This window comes from Sitodiplosis mosellana, unplaced genomic scaffold (genome assembly GCF_009176505.1).
Source record: "Sitodiplosis mosellana isolate CC-2019 unplaced genomic scaffold, AAFC_SMos_1.0 Smas_scaffold_3, whole genome shotgun sequence".
Taxonomy (NCBI): domain Eukaryota; kingdom Metazoa; phylum Arthropoda; class Insecta; order Diptera; family Cecidomyiidae; genus Sitodiplosis; species Sitodiplosis mosellana.
Genome location: NW_022595246.1, coordinates 6,434,269 through 6,452,464, shown reverse-complemented (window position 1 = coordinate 6,452,464; position 18,196 = coordinate 6,434,269). Strand labels below are relative to the sequence as shown.

Genomic DNA, 18,196 nt, shown 5'->3' with positions numbered 1-18,196 from the left:
CTTTCGTCTATTTTACTGTGTGCGTTCATATGGATATTTTGCATAGATGCAAATATCGCATTGATGAGCTATATGAAAATATACGTTTTCTATGGAAATTTCGACTTTCAGAACGTTTAAAGTACAGACAAAATGTACAAATAAAGAAAATTGCTACATTTATTTTATAGGGCATAATCATTTCTGGGCATTTGTTTTATTTCAGCCAACTTACCTACAGAAATACATTTCTCAAACATCTCTGGACTTCAATTTCATTCAGTTTTCGACAAAGAATTGATTGGTAGTTTCAGTTTTCATATCTGCTCTAAGCCGTTTTGAAAAATACCTGGACAAAACGGATAACAAAATTGAAGTTCAGACATGTTTGAGTATTTCTGAAATTCGCAATGAATTTGATTTTAAACCCCCGTTTTATTGTCGTGTTTTTGAACAAAGAACGTTTTACATTTTGAAGCAGAGAAAAAGTGTAAGGATTTTTTTAAATGAAATAAAGAAAAAGTATCGAAGTTTTATTTGAAAAAAAAAACAACCTATTCTTTATATTGGAAATTTCATTGTTTATTCAAGAATGTTTTGTGTTTTACATTAAAGTAGTTAAACAATACTAAACATTTGCCTTTGAATTCTTTTTGATCATGCATGTTGATTATCAAGATTGCACGATTTTTTGATTATCAAAATCTGTTAAATCTAACTGCAATCCCTTGCACGATGGTTCATATTGTTCATATTTAATGCCAACCGCATCCAACATATCTTTCGATGCTTTCACTTCTTCCGTGTCTGCTTTTTTATCTGACATGTAAACGATCTTTTCAATTTTAGATTGGATGATGATTTGAGCACAGCGATTGCATGGGAACAACGACACATAAATTGTGCTATTTTTTAAGTCGGCTGAAAATTGAATAATTATAGCGTTTTCCTCAGCATGTACCACGTACAAGTGTTTGTATGGTTTATTCCATGAGAATTCATTATCACTCACACCGGACGGAAATCCATTGTAACCGACACCAACAATTCGTTTATCTTCGTTTACAATACAGGCACCGACCTGTGTCTTTGGATCTTTACTACGTTGCGCAGAAATAAGGGCAACACTCATGAAGTAATCTTCCCATTTCAAATAGTTTTTTCGCTTTCCTGTAGAATTTTCCACTTCTTCGTTCGCTTTCAATTCACTGCTAGCACTCTCCATAGTTGAGGGTAATGGCTCTTTTTCTTGGCCTCTTTTTCTTTTCATAACACCAACTCTAATAGCTCTATAAATGAAAATCTCTCCAAAATTATTTATTAATTGCGTTTTATTCACTCTTGTTATTCGAATTGATGTTTCTAACTACGGGAACAAATACTTATTGTATCCAAGTTCGCAGTCACACTAAACGAAATAACAATCGCCATTGGCCAATTTATAAGCAAAAGAAATAAAATTGGTGGGGTATTTGAATATATCGCGCATGTCTTTAATTATATTAATGACAGTGTTCGAGTGCAATCAAATTGTTTCAAACTTGTGCATCGGAATTCCTTAAAAAGTGTATTTTTTCAAGGTCAACCATATGCAAACGTGCTGTTTTGTAAAATGTAGCTTTCCAGTCGTTGTCAGGGAGTGTGGTTTCGCTGCTGAGTAGGCCTGCTGAACTGAATTTCCTGACACAGGCGCTGGAACGTTATTTTAACGTTTTGGCGGTGCAAAATATTCAATGCTAGCAAAGATCCACATTTTATTGATATACGATGGACTTAAGTGGATTTCTGCTAACAATAAACATATTGCACTGTGATTGCGTTAAAATAGCGCTTCAGCGTCTGAGTCAGAAAATCCAGTACAGCTGAGGCCTGCTCAGCAGCAGAAATTCAATCTCAGGTTGTTGTCGTTACAATCGCGGGCTCGTTATGTGCAATGTACACGTGTGCAGACGAGTACCGACTTCTTTTTTCACACTCAAACTTACTTTTTCTCTCAGCCGTAAAAATGTTCGATAGAAAGAACCAATTTTTTAAAATTTCAGTCGAAAAAATACAGCCAATGTGCTTTATTGACGACATTAAGCTCAATTTTTTTTTTAAAACAAGAGCGAAAACAATGTTTTTACTATGAAAATAATATTACTTTTACAGTTCAAAGGCATCTTCATAATTATCTTTGAATTCGACAATTTTTTCCAGTGTTTCTTCGTATTCGTCCGGCTCCAAACCACACTCCTTAAACCGATGAATTCTCGCCACTTTGATCCGTTTGGCTTCTCTATGTAGACTTTCTAACGTTTCAGCCAATTCATTCGAAGACTGCGCCGTGGCCAAAACTGGAATTGAATCGACTTTATTTTTTGCCGCTTCGTCAACGCTCATTTCAAATTCGTTGTAGAATCCCTTTGAATTCAGACGACTATCAAAAATCTCCACTGGGAATGGTTTCTTTGTGATCATTCCGCTTTGCAATGCCGAAACGTGTGAAAGACTATTGTAATTACTGCATTGAAAATACATTTGGAACATTTCGGCAACGCTATCGCAACGATATGCGGCCATTCTGTGCTGACGCTCAATTTCTTTTCGTAACTTTGTATTTTTGAGACGACTCCCTGGAATTCCACGCACGCTGACACTCTGTACGATGCGATCGGTGCCGATTTCCGAATTGGGCGATAGTTGTGTGAATAATTTGCCATCAAATTGATCGAGACAGTCGATGAGTTCGTGCTCAGATGACATGTTGAATGGCATAGCCAATCCAGCGGCTGCCAATTTTCGTCCATAATTCGTTAAATCATTACAAAAACCAGCTAAGTGACACGTGTCAATCGTTTCACTCATACGATAACGCAAACTAATTGTGTCGAGGTAGGTGGCTAAAATTGATGATGTTTCGTACAAATTGGATGAATCATATTTGAAGTGTGGGAATAATCGTGGTCGTGATAAATTACGCCAGCATCGCGTCATCGTCGAAAGAGGTAGAATCAAGGAACTGTAATCGATAATATTTCCGTATGTTAAGGCTGCATTAATTACACGCGTTGAATCACATAGTGCTTCCGTAGCTTCAGGGCCGCATGCGATTTGCTTCGGTGAAAATATCGGTATGGTAAAATTGGTTTTACCATAATCATCTTGAATGTGCTCTAAAATTTTCAACGCTAGCCCAGAAAATGCATCAGATGCATCGAATAACATTTGAAACCCTTGGCAATTGTTACATTCCTCAATGTACTGCCGTATGCGATCTCCAAACTCATCGTCGAAATAATTTTCCGTCCACATTTGTGCACCACGTGTGTAACAATCAAAAGCAATATCGCTTGATTTGTTCAATGCAGGCAGTAGATTTATACTTCGTGGATGATATCGCGTGTACATATAATCGGCCCATGTTTTCGTGTTGTTTCGAAAATCGTATTGTTTTTCCTCAACCGATTCAGCGGTTCCATCCAAATCTTTCTGATACTCTGGTTTTTCAATAGGGTCATTTTCTAATACTTCCAAACGGTTTGGCTCCCATAAAGTATCCTGTTCAGTAACTTTCATCTCTTCCGACTGGACTTTTTTTAGAAGCGATGCTTGATCACTGTACAATCCTCCATCGGCTGGCAAGTGCGATAAGGCACCATGATGGTCAATCAACAACAAACGAGGAGTGTATGTAATATAACCCTGGAAAATAGACAAAGAATAATTCGGATGAGAATTTTATTTCATATAAAATGATATTCTAGGAAATTCGGCTAGAAAAAACTAAAATTACCTGTTGATTTACACCTTCACGGAATAAAATATCGTTGCTCACTTCTGACGGTGCACCATGTGGATTGTAATTAAATGCTGATTCCTATAAGAATGATTTTAGATAAGTTTTTTTTTCTTTCAATACAAATCAAGATTTAATCGACTTAATTATTCAAAAGAAGGAATAAAAAGACTACCAACAAAAAAGTATCCACCAATATGTTTACACTCACAAATGAAATTGTGTCAATTTTCAAAACAAAATTTCGAATTAAACAAAATTCATCTAAATCTCAAACAATTGCACATCTTTTCCATTCGTCACGTATAAAAATCAAAGAAGCGGAACCAAAAATGAGTCACAAACTTACCTGAATATTCCACCAATGTGTGCCAACGTAATTGGAATAGTTTCCAATTTGAAGTGTGATTACTTCTCGTGTAAATGCCATTCTCATTAACTAATCCAAAAACACATTAATTGCTTTAATTTCAGTTGTAATGCGTGAAAAATGCGAAAAATAGCGTTATTGCGTTGCATGCGGTTCACAAGAATGTGTCATATTGTGTGTGTGTGTGGGCTGTAAACAAAGCGAAACTTGACGTTTCATTTCGCTGCTAACTTCAATGACGTTTCTGTATTTGAACGATTTACCAATTTTGACATCTAAGTCCTTCAGCAAATACATAATATTATTAGAGTAGAACTCATGTAAAATAAACACATAACGTCACGTTTGATCCAAAATTTTAATCGAGTAAGTCTTGTTATGGTGAATTTTTGTGTTATTATTTGCTTCAAAACATCTTGATTATCTAAATAAAATTAAAGTTCTTTAAAAATTCATTGATTTTCCAATAAAAATAAAATACCTTATGGATTCATTTCAAATTAGAGTATGGACGATTCACATTTCAACGATATATTTAGCGACCTGGAAAGCGACGAAACAAAAACAAAGTTCAACAAAGCATGTGATTATTTGCAGCATTTAGTGAATCAATTAGAGGCGAGTCAATTGCTCGAATTTTACGGCCTATACAAACAAGCCACCGTTGGACCATGTAACACATCCAAACCGGGCATATTTAGTATGAATGCTCGTGCCAAATGGAATGCATGGGCCGAGTTGGGTACAATGAACAAGGAAACGGCAATGCGAACGTATGTATCGAAATTGGATGAAATCGAACCGGATTGGAATCAACATGATGCATCGAATACAAAAGCAAAAAAACCAACTTGGGTGTCAGTGTCAACGCCTGTGGTGGAAAGTGATGACGAGCACAAAGGCGATAAATCATTGATTGACCACGTAAAAGATGGGAATGTTGATGAGATTTTGACATTTTTCAGTGCATCGATAACGATTGAACAACACGATAAACCGAAAAAACTTCCCGTCAACGAGTACGATGGCGATGGATTGGGCGCCATACATTGGGCAGCTGATCGTGGTCATCATCAAATTTTGGACATTCTTCTTCAGAACGGAGCCAACGTTAATCTCATCGATAAAGATAGTGGACAGACGGCATTGCATTATGCCATCAGTTGCAGCCATGTGGAATGCATTAAGATTCTTTTGCATCACGGAGCCAATCCACACATCACCGACTCAGATGATGTAACTTGCATCGATCTAGCAAACGAATCAGACGATCCAAATATTATTGATCTTTTGAAAACTTAAAATAAATGCACAACATCTGAACAATTTAGAAAAATATTCCATTTTTAGTAAATTGTCTTTACTGCTGAATTTGTTTTCTTCTTCCACGAAGATTTTTCCTCATTCATAAAATGCGTTTCTATTCACATTGAACAATTGAACGTTTCGAAAAATTGAACGTTTCTTTCTTACTCTATTTCCCCTTTTCGACGCATTGACAGTACACTGACACGACGTTGATTTTGACAGCAAAACACACCAAGCAGACACAAAAGCCAACATTATTACGTGTTTACACACAATATACATATTTTTTTCTTTCTCTCTCTCTCGTTTATTTTTATCGTTCTGTGTGTTTGACTTTCGAAATCAATCAATTGCAACAAATCAACGGTGATTATAGCAATAAAAATAGTTGAAATAGTGGGAAATGTCATCGATTTAATGGCGTTTACACGGAAAATTGCACAAAATTCAGCAAATTGTGTACGTATTCCATTTACAGTGCCCCCCATAAAGTCGATATCATTCGCCAGACTTTGACTTCTACGACTTAAATTCTGTGCAGCGATGTTCTTATCTGGAAAAAAAGAAGATATTTTGTGATTCTAACGATATATAAAATCCAAAACGAAACACATAATAATGTTATAATTTGTCGTCGAATGAAAAGATGAGTAAATTTTGGGCGGAGTTCTAGGCGATTGTAAATAATTGAATAAATGTCAATAAATTATAGAAATTGTGTACGTGTAAATGTGCAAAAATTTTGATTAATCCAATGCTTTAAATATGTTATATTTAAATTGCGACAAATGTTTTGTCTACAAATCTGAGTGCCACATATAGAATGTGGTTGGTAAACAACATAAAAATCAAGAACACACAGTATTTTGCGTATACTTTTTAACCAGTGTAAATTAAATAAATTCCAATAATGAGTTGGTTCGATGCGACCGGTACTATAGCCAGTTTGGCAAAGAATGCATTAAAAGAAGCACAAAAAACCATTGACAAAGCATTAGATATTAAAGAAGACGAAGATGATGATGCTAGTGATTTGAAATCGTCAAGTTCAACGTCATCGTTGAGTGCAAAGTCAGCCGAAAAGTATTCGCCCGATTCATCGGAAAAAAGTGATAGTTTAAAAGTGATGAAACCATCGATTAGTAATCCAATTATGTCAACTGTTGCCACAGCGACGTCGGCCAGCAATTTATGGGGCTCGTTTACTGGATCATTTTTCGATGCTGCCCATGAAAACAATGAGAGTGGCAAATCAGCCGTGACAATTGCACCGACCAGCCGAAGTGAATCTCGATTGATTTCCAGCAAAGGTGACGATAAAAAACAAAACACCAACATATCAGGTCGCACTAGTTCAGCATCGGAATCAGTTGAATTGCTTAGCTCACCGATGACACCATCGTCAGGGTTGACATCACCATCTGGAAGTACGTTCTAATGCAATTCAATCAACAATTCTTTACTTAATGTTCTTAATGTTTCGTTGTTCTTTTTAGATTATCCACAGCCATCGTCACTATCACCGTCCATAATAACGCTGCAACATTCCCATAGAACCTCCGATTCCATCGAGGTGATTAGAGATGCGTCGTCAAGTGAAGCAATGTCCCCCGACTCGGTAATTTCAACGCCAGCTGTCAACACATCGACCAGTTGCACGTCCATTTCGGACAGTGTAGAAGTGATCGATGTGAGTGTATCCGCATTCAATGTAACTTCACCCAGCACAGATGATTTATCATTGCGACAATATGACGATGAAGATGAATCCCAGTCCTATAATACCGTATCAGAAAGCACGGCTCCTGTTACGATTTTAGATCCAAGTGCAATTTCACAGCAGAAAACCTTAAATCGAAATAGTTTAACGCTGACTCTGCCAACGCTTGTTGAACCATCATCAACCGATGTAAAAGAGAAATCAATTGAAACTTCACATTTGAAACCATCGGGTTCGGTTATTTTAGACAAATCGTTTGAGGGTCTTGATATGCAGACCACATTCTCCGATTCGACGCAAAGTTTCGAAGATGTTCAGCAGATTCTATTGGACGAAGCCGATAAAGGTCATTCGAAGCACACGATAAGAGATGAAGCACGGCTATCGCCACAGAGCACTGACGAGAAAAATCCATTAGAATCAAAGGCAACAATGACAAGTGATCACAATTCCGGTCATACATCGGCAGATGAAATTGAAACGGCCACTTCTTCCGATATCGAAATAATCTCAGGCCCGAATGGCGATTCAAGCAGTCATACAAGCAGCGTTGCTGGTATGGTGATTGCCTGCAAGTCATCCAAACTACCAACTCATTCGCAGTACGTTGTATTCGGCAATCCTGGCGGCAAAAAGAAAGGTCATTATCGTGAACTGAGCGAAGCTTCAACGTATTCATTGCAAAGCGAAAGCGGCAGTGACGGTTGTTCTCATTCCGAGTATGAAAAACTAGCGCAAAAAGTCACCGAACTCACCGAAGTGATTGAAAATCGTGAATGTAAATTGGTACAATTGGGCCGTGAAAATGCTCAGCTGCACGAGCAAAATACCGAATTCAAAAATAAACTCGATGCACTGCAATTGCAAGTGGATTCACAGGGCATGAACACGGACGATTACACCCAAAGAATGTCAGCGCTCGAACGGAAATTCCAGCAAACACTTCGCGAACGCGACACATTACGCGTGGAATTGAAAAATGTTCAGGCGAATTTTAGTAAAAGCATTTCCAAAGAAGATATCGATAAAATTGTTCAAGAGAAAGACACAATGATCGAAGAGCTCAAGCTTGAGGGTTTAAAATTATCGAAACAAATTCTGCAGCATTCGACAATTACGAAAAAATTGCGAGCAAAAGAAAAGGAAACTGATTTGCAATTGAAAAAGCAGACGGAACAAATCGAAGAATTAACGCTTGAGTTGGAACGTGTAAAGAAATCACTATCGGCCAAAGAAGAGGTGGAAAAGACTCAAATTCAGGCCATTCATAAATTGACATCGGAAAAGCAAAAGTTGATCAAAGAAGTGGCTCAACTGAAAAGTGATTTGGACGATACGACTCAACGATTGAACACCGTTCAAACGTCTTTCGATGCTGCACGCAAAGAGTTAACCGAAAAACAGCAGGAGCATTATTCGCTAGAGAAGAAAGCAAAGAATTTGGTCACACTACAAACGGAGCAGCAAACATTGCAACAGCAAAATCAACAGCTAACCACTGAGATTGAATCATTGCGCGAAAAGATGAAATTGGATGCCATTCAACAGGCGGATCAATTGCAGAAAGTTCGACAAGAGAATGCCGCGTTAGTGCGTCGATTAGAAGAAATTGAACAAAGATCTGAAGACCAAGCGCACGCCGTTACTGAAGCAACAATTCCACTTGTCAAGCAATGCCAAAGCCTACAGGTAACTTTGAACACACGAACATTAGCATGGGAAAAACAGGAGACGAGTTTTCTCAAGAAAATTGAAACTCTCGAAAAAAAATTGGCAAATGTATCAATTAATGAACAATCGGCCAATGAGCAAAGCGATCAACTGAATGCACGCATACACAACTTGGAAGAATCATTATCGAAAGCATTGTTGCGAAGTGAACAGTCGGCCGCTTCGCTGCAACAAAAACAAATGGAACTGGAACTTGTGCAAAATGATTTCAAACAAAAACAAACAGCTAATGAAGCGGAAATTCAGTCGTATCAAAACAAAATCAAAGAGGTAGACGCAACAATTGAACAATTGCATAAGGAATTGAAAGAGAGCCAGGAGAAGGAACGACAGTATTCAGCAGCGGTGGAAAAACCGAAATTCATACGGAAGATAAGTTCGGTTGAATTCGCCGAAAATAGCGTGGAATATAGCAATGAAAGTGATCAAAGCGATGAACAAGAATTGAGTCGCATTGTAAATAACAGCTCACCGGTGTACAGTGTTGGAAAAATTTCAGCCAATGACTCGACTTGGCAATTGGTAAGGATTTATTGGAATTTGATTTGAATAACAAGCAAAGTAGATGGGATAACATAATTTTTGACACTTCATTAAGCTTAACATTCAAGTCTTAATTCATTTGAAGTGGTGAATTTTCACTTGGTTTGAAACGAAATTCTTAATATAATTGTCCGTCGTTTACACGAAAAAAACCCAAACCTATTTCAATACAATGAAAAGACGGAAATCGTTTAAAAACACATGAAAATTTTGTAATAAATACAAATTCCATTTTCTTCTTATTTGTTTCTAGGACGATTTGGACTCAGTGTCAACGGTGGGAATTCAGCAGCGCACACCAACCAATTCAATGTATGGTTCGGTTCCTTTAGCATTTTCCGGTGGTTCAGCACTCATTGAAACTTTGCAATCGAGTCTAAAGCAGCGAGATGGTGAAAATCATCAGCTTCAATGGGAATTGTCACGGCTACAGTCGGAACGTAATTTCTTGTTATCTGAAGTATCATCGCTAACATCGCAACTTGAAGGGGTAAAGCTAATTTTTTTTTTTCATTATAATAAAATTCTGCCAAAAATTCGTTCTAATTTTCCCAATTTCACTGCAGATCAAGGATAAGCTAGCAACACATGATTCAGTTGTGAGTCAATTCAACCAGCTGCAAGAGCAGTACGACGCCATACTCCAAATGTACGGTGAAAAAGTGGAAGAAACCGAAGAGTTGCAGTTGGACTTGCAAGATGTTAAAGACATGTACAGATCGCAAATCGATGACTTGCTACTGCAGCAGCGCCAATTACAACAAAAACTGTTTGAAGCGCAACAAAAAGCCAACGATGCGAGCAAATAAAAAAAATCCACCATGAAATTGCAGAATCGTTCATAAATTCTGCTTTAATCCCAATATTCAAGTGAAATTCCCGGTGCTAAAAGAGAAAAATGAGAGAAAAAAAAATCAGAAGAATAAACCATCGAACATAGTTCGATTTAGAATGAACGCCGGCGGCGATTCACATTTTCCAACATGTTATTTTAGTTGTTTTTTTTCTACATGTTCTTGTTCATCGTTACAGAAGTAAAAAAAAAATCGTATTTATTTAGATCATTGGAAAATCCCAGTAAATCATTTATTTTAGACGACAAGAAGAGAAAAGTGAAATTATTTGATGCCAATTTAAAATATGGATGGCCAAGGATATGGTTTTTTTATATATATAACAAATGGATATGACTTGCTTCACGAAATCTTGTTATTTATGTGTAATCGGATGCAAGCATGTATAAATCAAATTTTATGAAAAACAAAAATTAAATGTAAAACACTTCGAAATATATACCAAAAAATTGAATGTATTTTTATTTGACTGCCGTTACCATTTGTCTCACCATTACCGTTACAACGTTAAAGTAAAGATTTGGAATGTGTGTTTCAAAACATTCAAAGTACAAATTTTGGAAGATTGGTTGCTTTGAAGTGAAATTTAGTACAGTGGACTTAATTTCATTTCTGAGAAAAAGGTTTGAGTTTAAATCAACTTAACGCGGTAAATAAAACTCAGTTCATGGTTGCATGATATATCCAATTACGTTTATTGAACATTTAGGTCAGATAATTTGTTTTCTTTTCGGTATAACTTAAAATCCAATTAAAATGAATGAACATAATTTGAGCGACCGGAAGGGTCTTCAAAATAAAAAAAAAAGTAAATTCATCTGGGCCGCGTTTCTGTTTCCATTAACTTCGTGCCTGATATAGCAAATAAAACGACATGGTAATTCAGATGATTTAATTACAAGGAAAACGTTACTTTTTTTTTTCTAAATTCCAAAACATAATGAATGATGATAATTTTAATCGGTTTGCCAAATAATCGAATGAGTGTTGAAGAAAATAACTTTGGATAATTTCGGATTCACAATTCAAATGAAGATACACTGAGATTGAATGATGTTAGTCTGCACAATGAAAAAAAGCTGTCATATAATGCCGCTTGGACAGTGTTTCCTTATCTCCTACCTACAGCCACACCGTCATCAGATCTCTGGTCACGATCATAGAGTAGCGTAGTGAAAGCAAATTTACTTTTTATCTTTAATTTTTCTTAAATGATTTGATTCTGATACATTTTTCTTTCCAAATTTCATTGGATGCCTTGATCTTTATGTTTTTTATATTCTATACATGTATATGTGTGTGTATTTTGCTCGTTGAGTTGGTTTTTATGATGGCAAATTTGAAACGAATACACAAAACGCGAATTGAATGCAGAAATTGCACCAAATGCGAGCCGGTCGCAGCTTGACCGGAGCGCTTGCTTCCTTGTAATCTATTTTGAGTTTGCTGTGTTGTCAACGCAATATATTTCCATCAACCACCCGAAATATTGTGTAGATCTTAAATTGAATAGCCATGTTCTTTTGTTTTTACTTAAAACACTATTTTGTTGTTGTTGTTGTTGTTCCTCTGTTTGTGTTTGGGGGGTGAAGATGCGAAATGCGCTTCGATGACAACGGGACACAAACGTCGTTACGTAATAATGTCAAAAGAAATTATTTTCCATCAAATTTCCAAATCGAAATTCGAATGCGATTTTTTTTTAGTTTCTTTTGATTTTAGTTGTTCACAGTTTCATGGTGTATTGAATCGATGTTATAATGTGTTCACACCCATGGCGTCCATCCTTCGTAGAGAACGGCCAAATTGTTGGGATCCATTGCTTCGCGTATCATCCAATCAACTTGTTCGGCGGTTGAATAGCGTCGTGTTGGATCCGGATCACGACCCTCCAGTTTCATGCGAATACGGCGCCACACAGACACTGCATATGCGTTCCGTTTTTGCTCCGTTCCTATGGTGAGACGGACAAATAGGTGTCAATTGAGTTAGTTTCAGTTAAGATGTTAAAATTGAGGAACAAAATTAAATTTACCTTTTTGTGTCTTCGATTTTGATGGGCTGCTCGGTCGACTGAGGACACAATCCTGTTGCTGAATTTGGGCGATGACTGGTGTCGTTAGCATTTTGTCGTTTTCAGTCAACAAATGGCCGACACTAATCAGATTATTGAATGTATCTTTCAATGTGTTTAGTAATTCAGCAGTTTGATTGAGTGTAACGTTCACCAGTTCTTCGGTGAAATCTTTGCTCATAATATGGCCTTGCAGTTCGGCAATGGTTTCCTTCATCAAATTATGCTTCTCCACGTATTCGCCCAAAATGGATTTCTTGTCTTCGTCGACCATACGATAAATTGCATTTACCAAGTTCAAAATTTTCGGCGCGATGCGATTGTGAGTAGCCATCAATGCACGTAATCGATAAGCACACGATTGTAATTCATCTTGTGAATCAACGATTTCCCGTTCAATCTTGCTTATGTCCTGCTGTACTTGGTTGACCAATTCATCAATTAATGCCGCGACATTGTTCAACCACATTCGATCAATTGGACCCTCTGGATCAAGCATCTCAATGAGGCCCTCTTCAATCGGCGTGACAGCGTTTACACATGTTTTTGCAATGTTACAGCATTTTTCCCATCGCGATACCAAACCCAAAAACTTTTGATCTTCGTCCAATGCTTCGGTCGTTGACACACGCAATTTTTCATACTTCAGAATGGCTGAGCTCTCCTTTAGCGCTGCCGTTGCCAACAAACCAATGCGTTCGATGCTTTCTTGTCGCTTTGTTATCAAGCTCACAAATTCGTTCATCAAATCGACTAGTTGTGGATTTGCTCCGGCTGCCCATTTCAATCGTTGATTTATAGCGGTGGTTAATACGGACAACTCATCCCGTTGCCGTCGCACGCTTGATTGGAGTGTGATTAGGGTTTTAGTGGTTTCATCCAGCTGTAACATGATTGTGGCACGGTTACGGGTTGGTTTTATCGAAAATCCAGTTTGTTTGGTGAGCGCTTCTTCGTACATCCAAAAGTGTGCCGTTAATATCAACTGTGAACGCAGCAACGTATTCTGTTGGCAAGTCACTTGATTCTGAATATTTTGTATGGTGCATAGTTTTCGCCAGGCACCATCCAAATTCCAACAAAGCGTTGTTGCCTGCGTTTGAATCATTTTGGGTATTTTTTCGCTTCGAACGTATTTGTCAACCGATTTACGACACAATTCCTCCATGGATACAACGCTTTGGGCACCCACATCGACCATATTTATTTCGCTTTCGACATCAACATTTATGCCATGCAATAAATCGCACAATATCACGGTCACACAATAGGATTGTAAACCAAACATTTTACGCCAAACAAAATCGGTCAAATATTTTCGTAGCGGTCGACACAGTTGACTGTCCTCGATGTACACTGGATTCATGCCGGCCGATTTGAAAGAGCAGGCGATTTGTAGGATCATAGTGAAGAATTCAACCATTGCTTCGATTTTTTTGACGAAAAAGATTTCCTTCAAGGTGACACGACTATCGGAACTGAGAACGGTTGACTGAAAAATTGGAAACGAATAGAAAAAAATCGAATGATAAATGAGAAAAACTTGAATGAAAAATCCAGAGAAAAAAAACGAAAAAAATGAGAAAAAAACGTCAACATGTTTGGCCAATGAGAAAACATTGACGAATTCATGCACGAATTTGTCAGAAATTTATATTCAAAGCAAGCCAAAACGATAATCAAAACAGAAAAATGCAAATAAGAAGAACAAGGAAAACTCAACAATAACAACAACAAGAATAATTTGGTATTTCTTACCGCTAGCTGTATAGAATTTTTTATTTGGTCAATTTTCCGCTGATCGCCCAGAAAATTTAGGTCCTGAACACAATCGATTAGTCGATCATACTCATCGTCAAGCTTTTCGAATAATCCATTGATGCGAAGGAATAGTTTTGACCCGATTTCGTTACCACTTTGCTCCATTTGCGCTTTGAGTGCATTCAATTTTTGTCGCAGCACAGCCACATCATCGGATGCTTGATGAGTAGCTGCTTCAGCATTCGCCCCATGTCTCAAATGCAAATACAAATTGTTCAATAGCTCTGGAATGGTGTGTAAACTCTCTTGCAGGCTCGATAATGCTGAAATCATGTCCAAAACGCTTTGTTTTTCGCTGATAATGCCATAGAGTACATCGTTGAGAATCGTTAAAGAAAATTGTTCGTTGAACTCGCGCAAATTCTCGTGAATGTTCTGTATTTCGCGTAAGCATTGTGCAGCACATTTGAATTGGTCGGTCAAGGTTTCTGTCGCATGATCCCGATGAGCCTTTTCAATGATTGATGCCATTTCGCACATGATTGCCGAATGCGCATACAATTCGTCTAAGACCCAATTTCCATTGAATGTTAAGTCGACCATGTTGTCTGCTGAACTTGCGGCCGCATTTTCCATCAACAAAAGTCGCTTATTCAAATCGCATAATATCGTTATCGTGACACAATGCAGGGCTAGCACATTGTACTTCTTTTCGGTTGACAAAGTGTTTTGGTTTTGGAAAAAGATGCGAATCGAATTGCGCGCATCTTCGAATAGATTTGTGTATTGCATGATGTTTACGGTTGTGCTGCCATCAATTACTGCATTGTCCGTTTCAACATTCAAACGCTCGAGTAACTTTTGCAGCTTGAATTCACCGTCTCGTAGCGTTGTCTGCAACGAATAGGAGAACGTAATCACCTGTTGTACGGGCACTTTGTTGTTGGCATTCTTTCCGATTGTTGCTTGGAATTGTGTGACAATATCACGACAATCCTGAACTGATTGATGTTCCGCCAGATATTTACACCATTCCGCATACTTGATGATACGGTGCTGTGTATGCACCGACGGTGGATGATACCGTGTTATTGCGCCATATTCCACGAGTGATTCGAGTGATTTTTGAATGGTGGTAATTTGTTTTGTTACCAGCGTATCAAGACCCGAGCTTAGCTGGCAACTTTGCACATAAATCGGTTTTTGTGCTGCTGTATCGAGGAATTCTTTAACCAAATCAAAAGCATGATTCGTTGCGGTGACCTTTAGCAATGCCATCAATTCGTTTAATTCACTCAAATGCTCGGCTATCTTGTTCGCTTCGATGGCCTGCAAACAGTTGTGATAATCTATCATATGCTTGGTACATTGTGACATTCGATCGACCAATGCACGTCGACAACTGTCGCATTCGTCTTTTTTCTGCTTGTAAATGGTGTAGCGTTGTGCTAGAGTGCCCAACGGATGACTGCCCAATGCTGAGTCGAGTTGCATGGCTTCAGCCACCATCGCAGCTTGCTTGGCCAACAACATTCGATTCGCCTCCAACGATTGCAAACACAAACGCTGCTGCTGCAAGCTCAGCAAATATGCCTGCACTTGCTTTAATTGATTGTAGAAACCATCTCTGCAGAAACAGGGAGAGAAAAAACAAAAGAAAATGAGAATGAGAGAGAGAGAGAGAGAGACAAGGAAATTAGAGCAATATTTTCACACTCTGATTGCAGAACCTCAAATTCAATTTGGATTAAACGAAATCGCTACGGTTTTCAGTGCATCTCTAAATGATTCCATTAAAGTGCTAACCGTTTGCTGTTGGTAAACTTGAACTTTCCCCCCCACGAAATCAATTCGATCTTAACGCTATTTTACTGGGAAAATTGCAATGAAAATGACTGAAAGCATTGAACATAATTGATAGTGTTTATCAAAATGCGCCATTCGCAACACAAACTATAATGGTGATTTCCGTTGTGGTTTTTCCACATTTTCTCTTTTTTGCCTTCGCTCTTTTGCACATGCCATTCACCGGTAGTTTCAGTACATTGTGATCAAGTGCTGTGCTGTGCTGTGCAAAACAAACGAACAAACATAAAAAAGAAACTACACAATGCATTTTCCCGAAAGCCATCCAACCGAAACGTTACTGAGCTAAAACATGTTTCCGTCGCAGTCAGACATTTTACGGAACCTCATAAGTCGTTATTTCCTATGCGAACAACAAGCATCGTACTAGAATGAGACGTTCGTGTAGTTGTACCTCATTTAAAATAACAAACCAACAATATGACATTTCGTTTTCTGCACTGGAATAATAATAATAAACACATTTCCATGCTTATTCCACTCGAAAAAGCACACAGAAAATCATTTGCTTTTTGCCCGGCGAAAAATGTAATGTAGAACAAAGGACTGTTTGACAAACGGAATAAAGAGAAAGAAAGAAAGAGAGAGAGAGAGAGAGAGAGAGAGAGAGAGAGAGAGAGAGGAAACATGAGACTAATATGAACGTTGGAAGAGTAAATGGCTCTTGGCTACGGATTGTAAATGCTGTAGCAAAGTTTTATCGACATTAAAGACGAACAAAGCGTAAGCAAAATAGAGAGATTGGTTGACTGCGCTGTGTTGTCTAAAGCATAGTTAATTCGACATTGCGTTTGTGCTGCGATTTCAAACGACCAAAGAAGCAAAAATCTGGTCGATTTTGTAGAATTAAAATCGTAGCATATCATCGAATCGCTTGCGGCGAACGGCTAATATAAAACAATGTGTGTCTTATTACAAATGAACTTGACGGTTTTGATGCTTTTTTTCGATTTTCTCTGTTTGTTTTTTCCTCCTTTCTTCTTTCGGATGTTTTGCCCGCGAGATTTGCGGGGAAAAAGTACACGGTATTACAATACGGCCAGTTATCCAGTTGTCTTAATTAGATTGGATACACACGTCAGTGCGAAGGAGAGAATCTTTCGATTTCCGCAAAAAAAATGAAAACTTCCAGCCGTTAGTCAGTTTTGAACATGAACATTTGAAGAGTGAAGCACAATACTTTCGGAGAAAATTCCATGTTCTAATTAAACTAACACTGTAGAAACGCACATGACCTTTTCATTAGTTTATGCGACAGTCAAAGAGAACAAAAAAAAAACAGCATTTAAACGGTATGCCTAATTTGCTGGGGTGAACGTGATGAATTGGCTTTTCTTCTTGTTGTCTCGCGCACCACACACACATTTCCAACATAAGAGAATCGTGAGGTGTATACCTCGATAAATAATAGAATTCTATTTCTTGTGAAAACCATATCATGAAAAACTGACCTATTTTGCAACCAGTCCGGTTTGAGTTCGGTGAATTGGATGATAAGTGTATCTCGTGTGAATTCGTCTTGCATTTGTTTACGTGCCGTTTCAATGCCGAAAGCCATTTCAGTAGCACCGAGTGCGACAACATTGTTGTGACGATCCTTTTCGTTGGCCATCTGTTGCTGATGGTGTCGATTTGATGATGTTGTTGTTGTTGCCTCATTTGCGCCCCCGCCAATTGCCGTATCTTCAGCAACGGCCCAATCAACCAACGGATCATAAACAAACGCTTCCAATAGTGTTAATAATGTCTCACGTCCCTTTTTCAGTGTTTTTAGGACATGTTCGCACGCCAGCCGAAATGTGCCCTGAAAATAAAGCAAAATACCAATTTATCGTTAGATTCCATTTTATAGTCGTTTTTCGAGCATGAACCCTTCTCAGAATATATATATATGATGGTATTTTTAGGTTTGATTCGCCTACAAATCGACGAAGTCCGTATTTACGAGACGCTGCATTTAGAAAACAATTTCATTATTGGAGTGTATATCATCATGTCTTCGAATATGTCTCCAGTAACGATCTTGAAAGATAACTAAAGTGTCCGCCGTTCGCTTTTAATTACTCCATTTGGATGTCATCGACATGGCTTTCGTGATTCATGCGGCTTTCGATGAAAAGCGTCGTAATTGAAATATCTCAAAGTTTTGTTTTTCTTTTCGTCTTCATACATGCTTTGCACAGGAAAAAATGCATTCCGTTCGAGACACAAC

The 18,196-nt window shown here is 37.9% G+C and overlaps 5 protein-coding genes across 5 annotated transcripts in view; 2 read left to right on the top strand and 3 right to left on the bottom strand.

Annotated features, from left to right (window-relative positions):
- Nucleotides 1-539: 539 nt before the first annotated feature.
- On the bottom strand, nucleotides 540-1,249 carry LOC129565796 (deoxycytidylate deaminase-like). The gene has a single exon (XM_055441024.1). The coding sequence runs from the start codon at nucleotides 1,247-1,249 to the stop codon at nucleotides 653-655; it is 597 nt and encodes a 198-aa protein (XP_055296999.1). The 3' UTR covers nucleotides 540-652.
- LOC129565788 (protein misato) lies at nucleotides 540-4,282 on the bottom strand. Its single transcript, XM_055441008.1, has 3 exons — nucleotides 4,107-4,282; nucleotides 3,755-3,838; nucleotides 540-3,663 (listed from the first exon to the last, which is right to left on the bottom strand). The coding sequence occupies exons 1-3, from the start codon at nucleotides 4,191-4,193 to the stop codon at nucleotides 2,125-2,127; spliced, it is 1,710 nt and encodes a 569-aa protein (XP_055296983.1). The 5' UTR covers nucleotides 4,194-4,282; the 3' UTR covers nucleotides 540-2,124.
- Nucleotides 4,283-4,634: 352 nt separating this feature from the next.
- Nucleotides 4,635-5,429, top strand: LOC129565770 (acyl-CoA-binding domain-containing protein 6-like). The gene has a single exon (XM_055440984.1). The coding sequence runs from the start codon at nucleotides 4,635-4,637 to the stop codon at nucleotides 5,427-5,429; it is 795 nt and encodes a 264-aa protein (XP_055296959.1).
- Nucleotides 4,767-10,696, top strand: LOC129565780 (TATA element modulatory factor). Its single transcript, XM_055440996.1, has 4 exons — nucleotides 4,767-6,862; nucleotides 6,932-9,408; nucleotides 9,683-9,919; nucleotides 9,996-10,696. The coding sequence occupies exons 1-4, from the start codon at nucleotides 6,346-6,348 to the stop codon at nucleotides 10,236-10,238; spliced, it is 3,474 nt and encodes a 1,157-aa protein (XP_055296971.1). The 5' UTR covers nucleotides 4,767-6,345; the 3' UTR covers nucleotides 10,239-10,696.
- Nucleotides 10,697-10,954: 258 nt separating this feature from the next.
- LOC129565778 (serine/threonine-protein kinase Smg1) overlaps nucleotides 10,955-18,196 on the bottom strand; it is a 70,360-nt gene continuing 63,118 nt past the window's right edge. The window contains exons 12-15 of the mRNA XM_055440994.1: nucleotides 17,436-17,788; nucleotides 14,116-15,745; nucleotides 12,319-13,849; nucleotides 10,955-12,237 (exon numbers count right to left, since the gene is read on the bottom strand). Coding sequence (XP_055296969.1) covers nucleotides 12,050-12,237; nucleotides 12,319-13,849; nucleotides 14,116-15,745; nucleotides 17,436-17,788 — 3,702 coding nt within the window. The 3' untranslated portion in view covers nucleotides 10,955-12,049. The remainder of the gene's footprint in view (nucleotides 12,238-12,318; nucleotides 13,850-14,115; nucleotides 15,746-17,435; nucleotides 17,789-18,196) is intronic.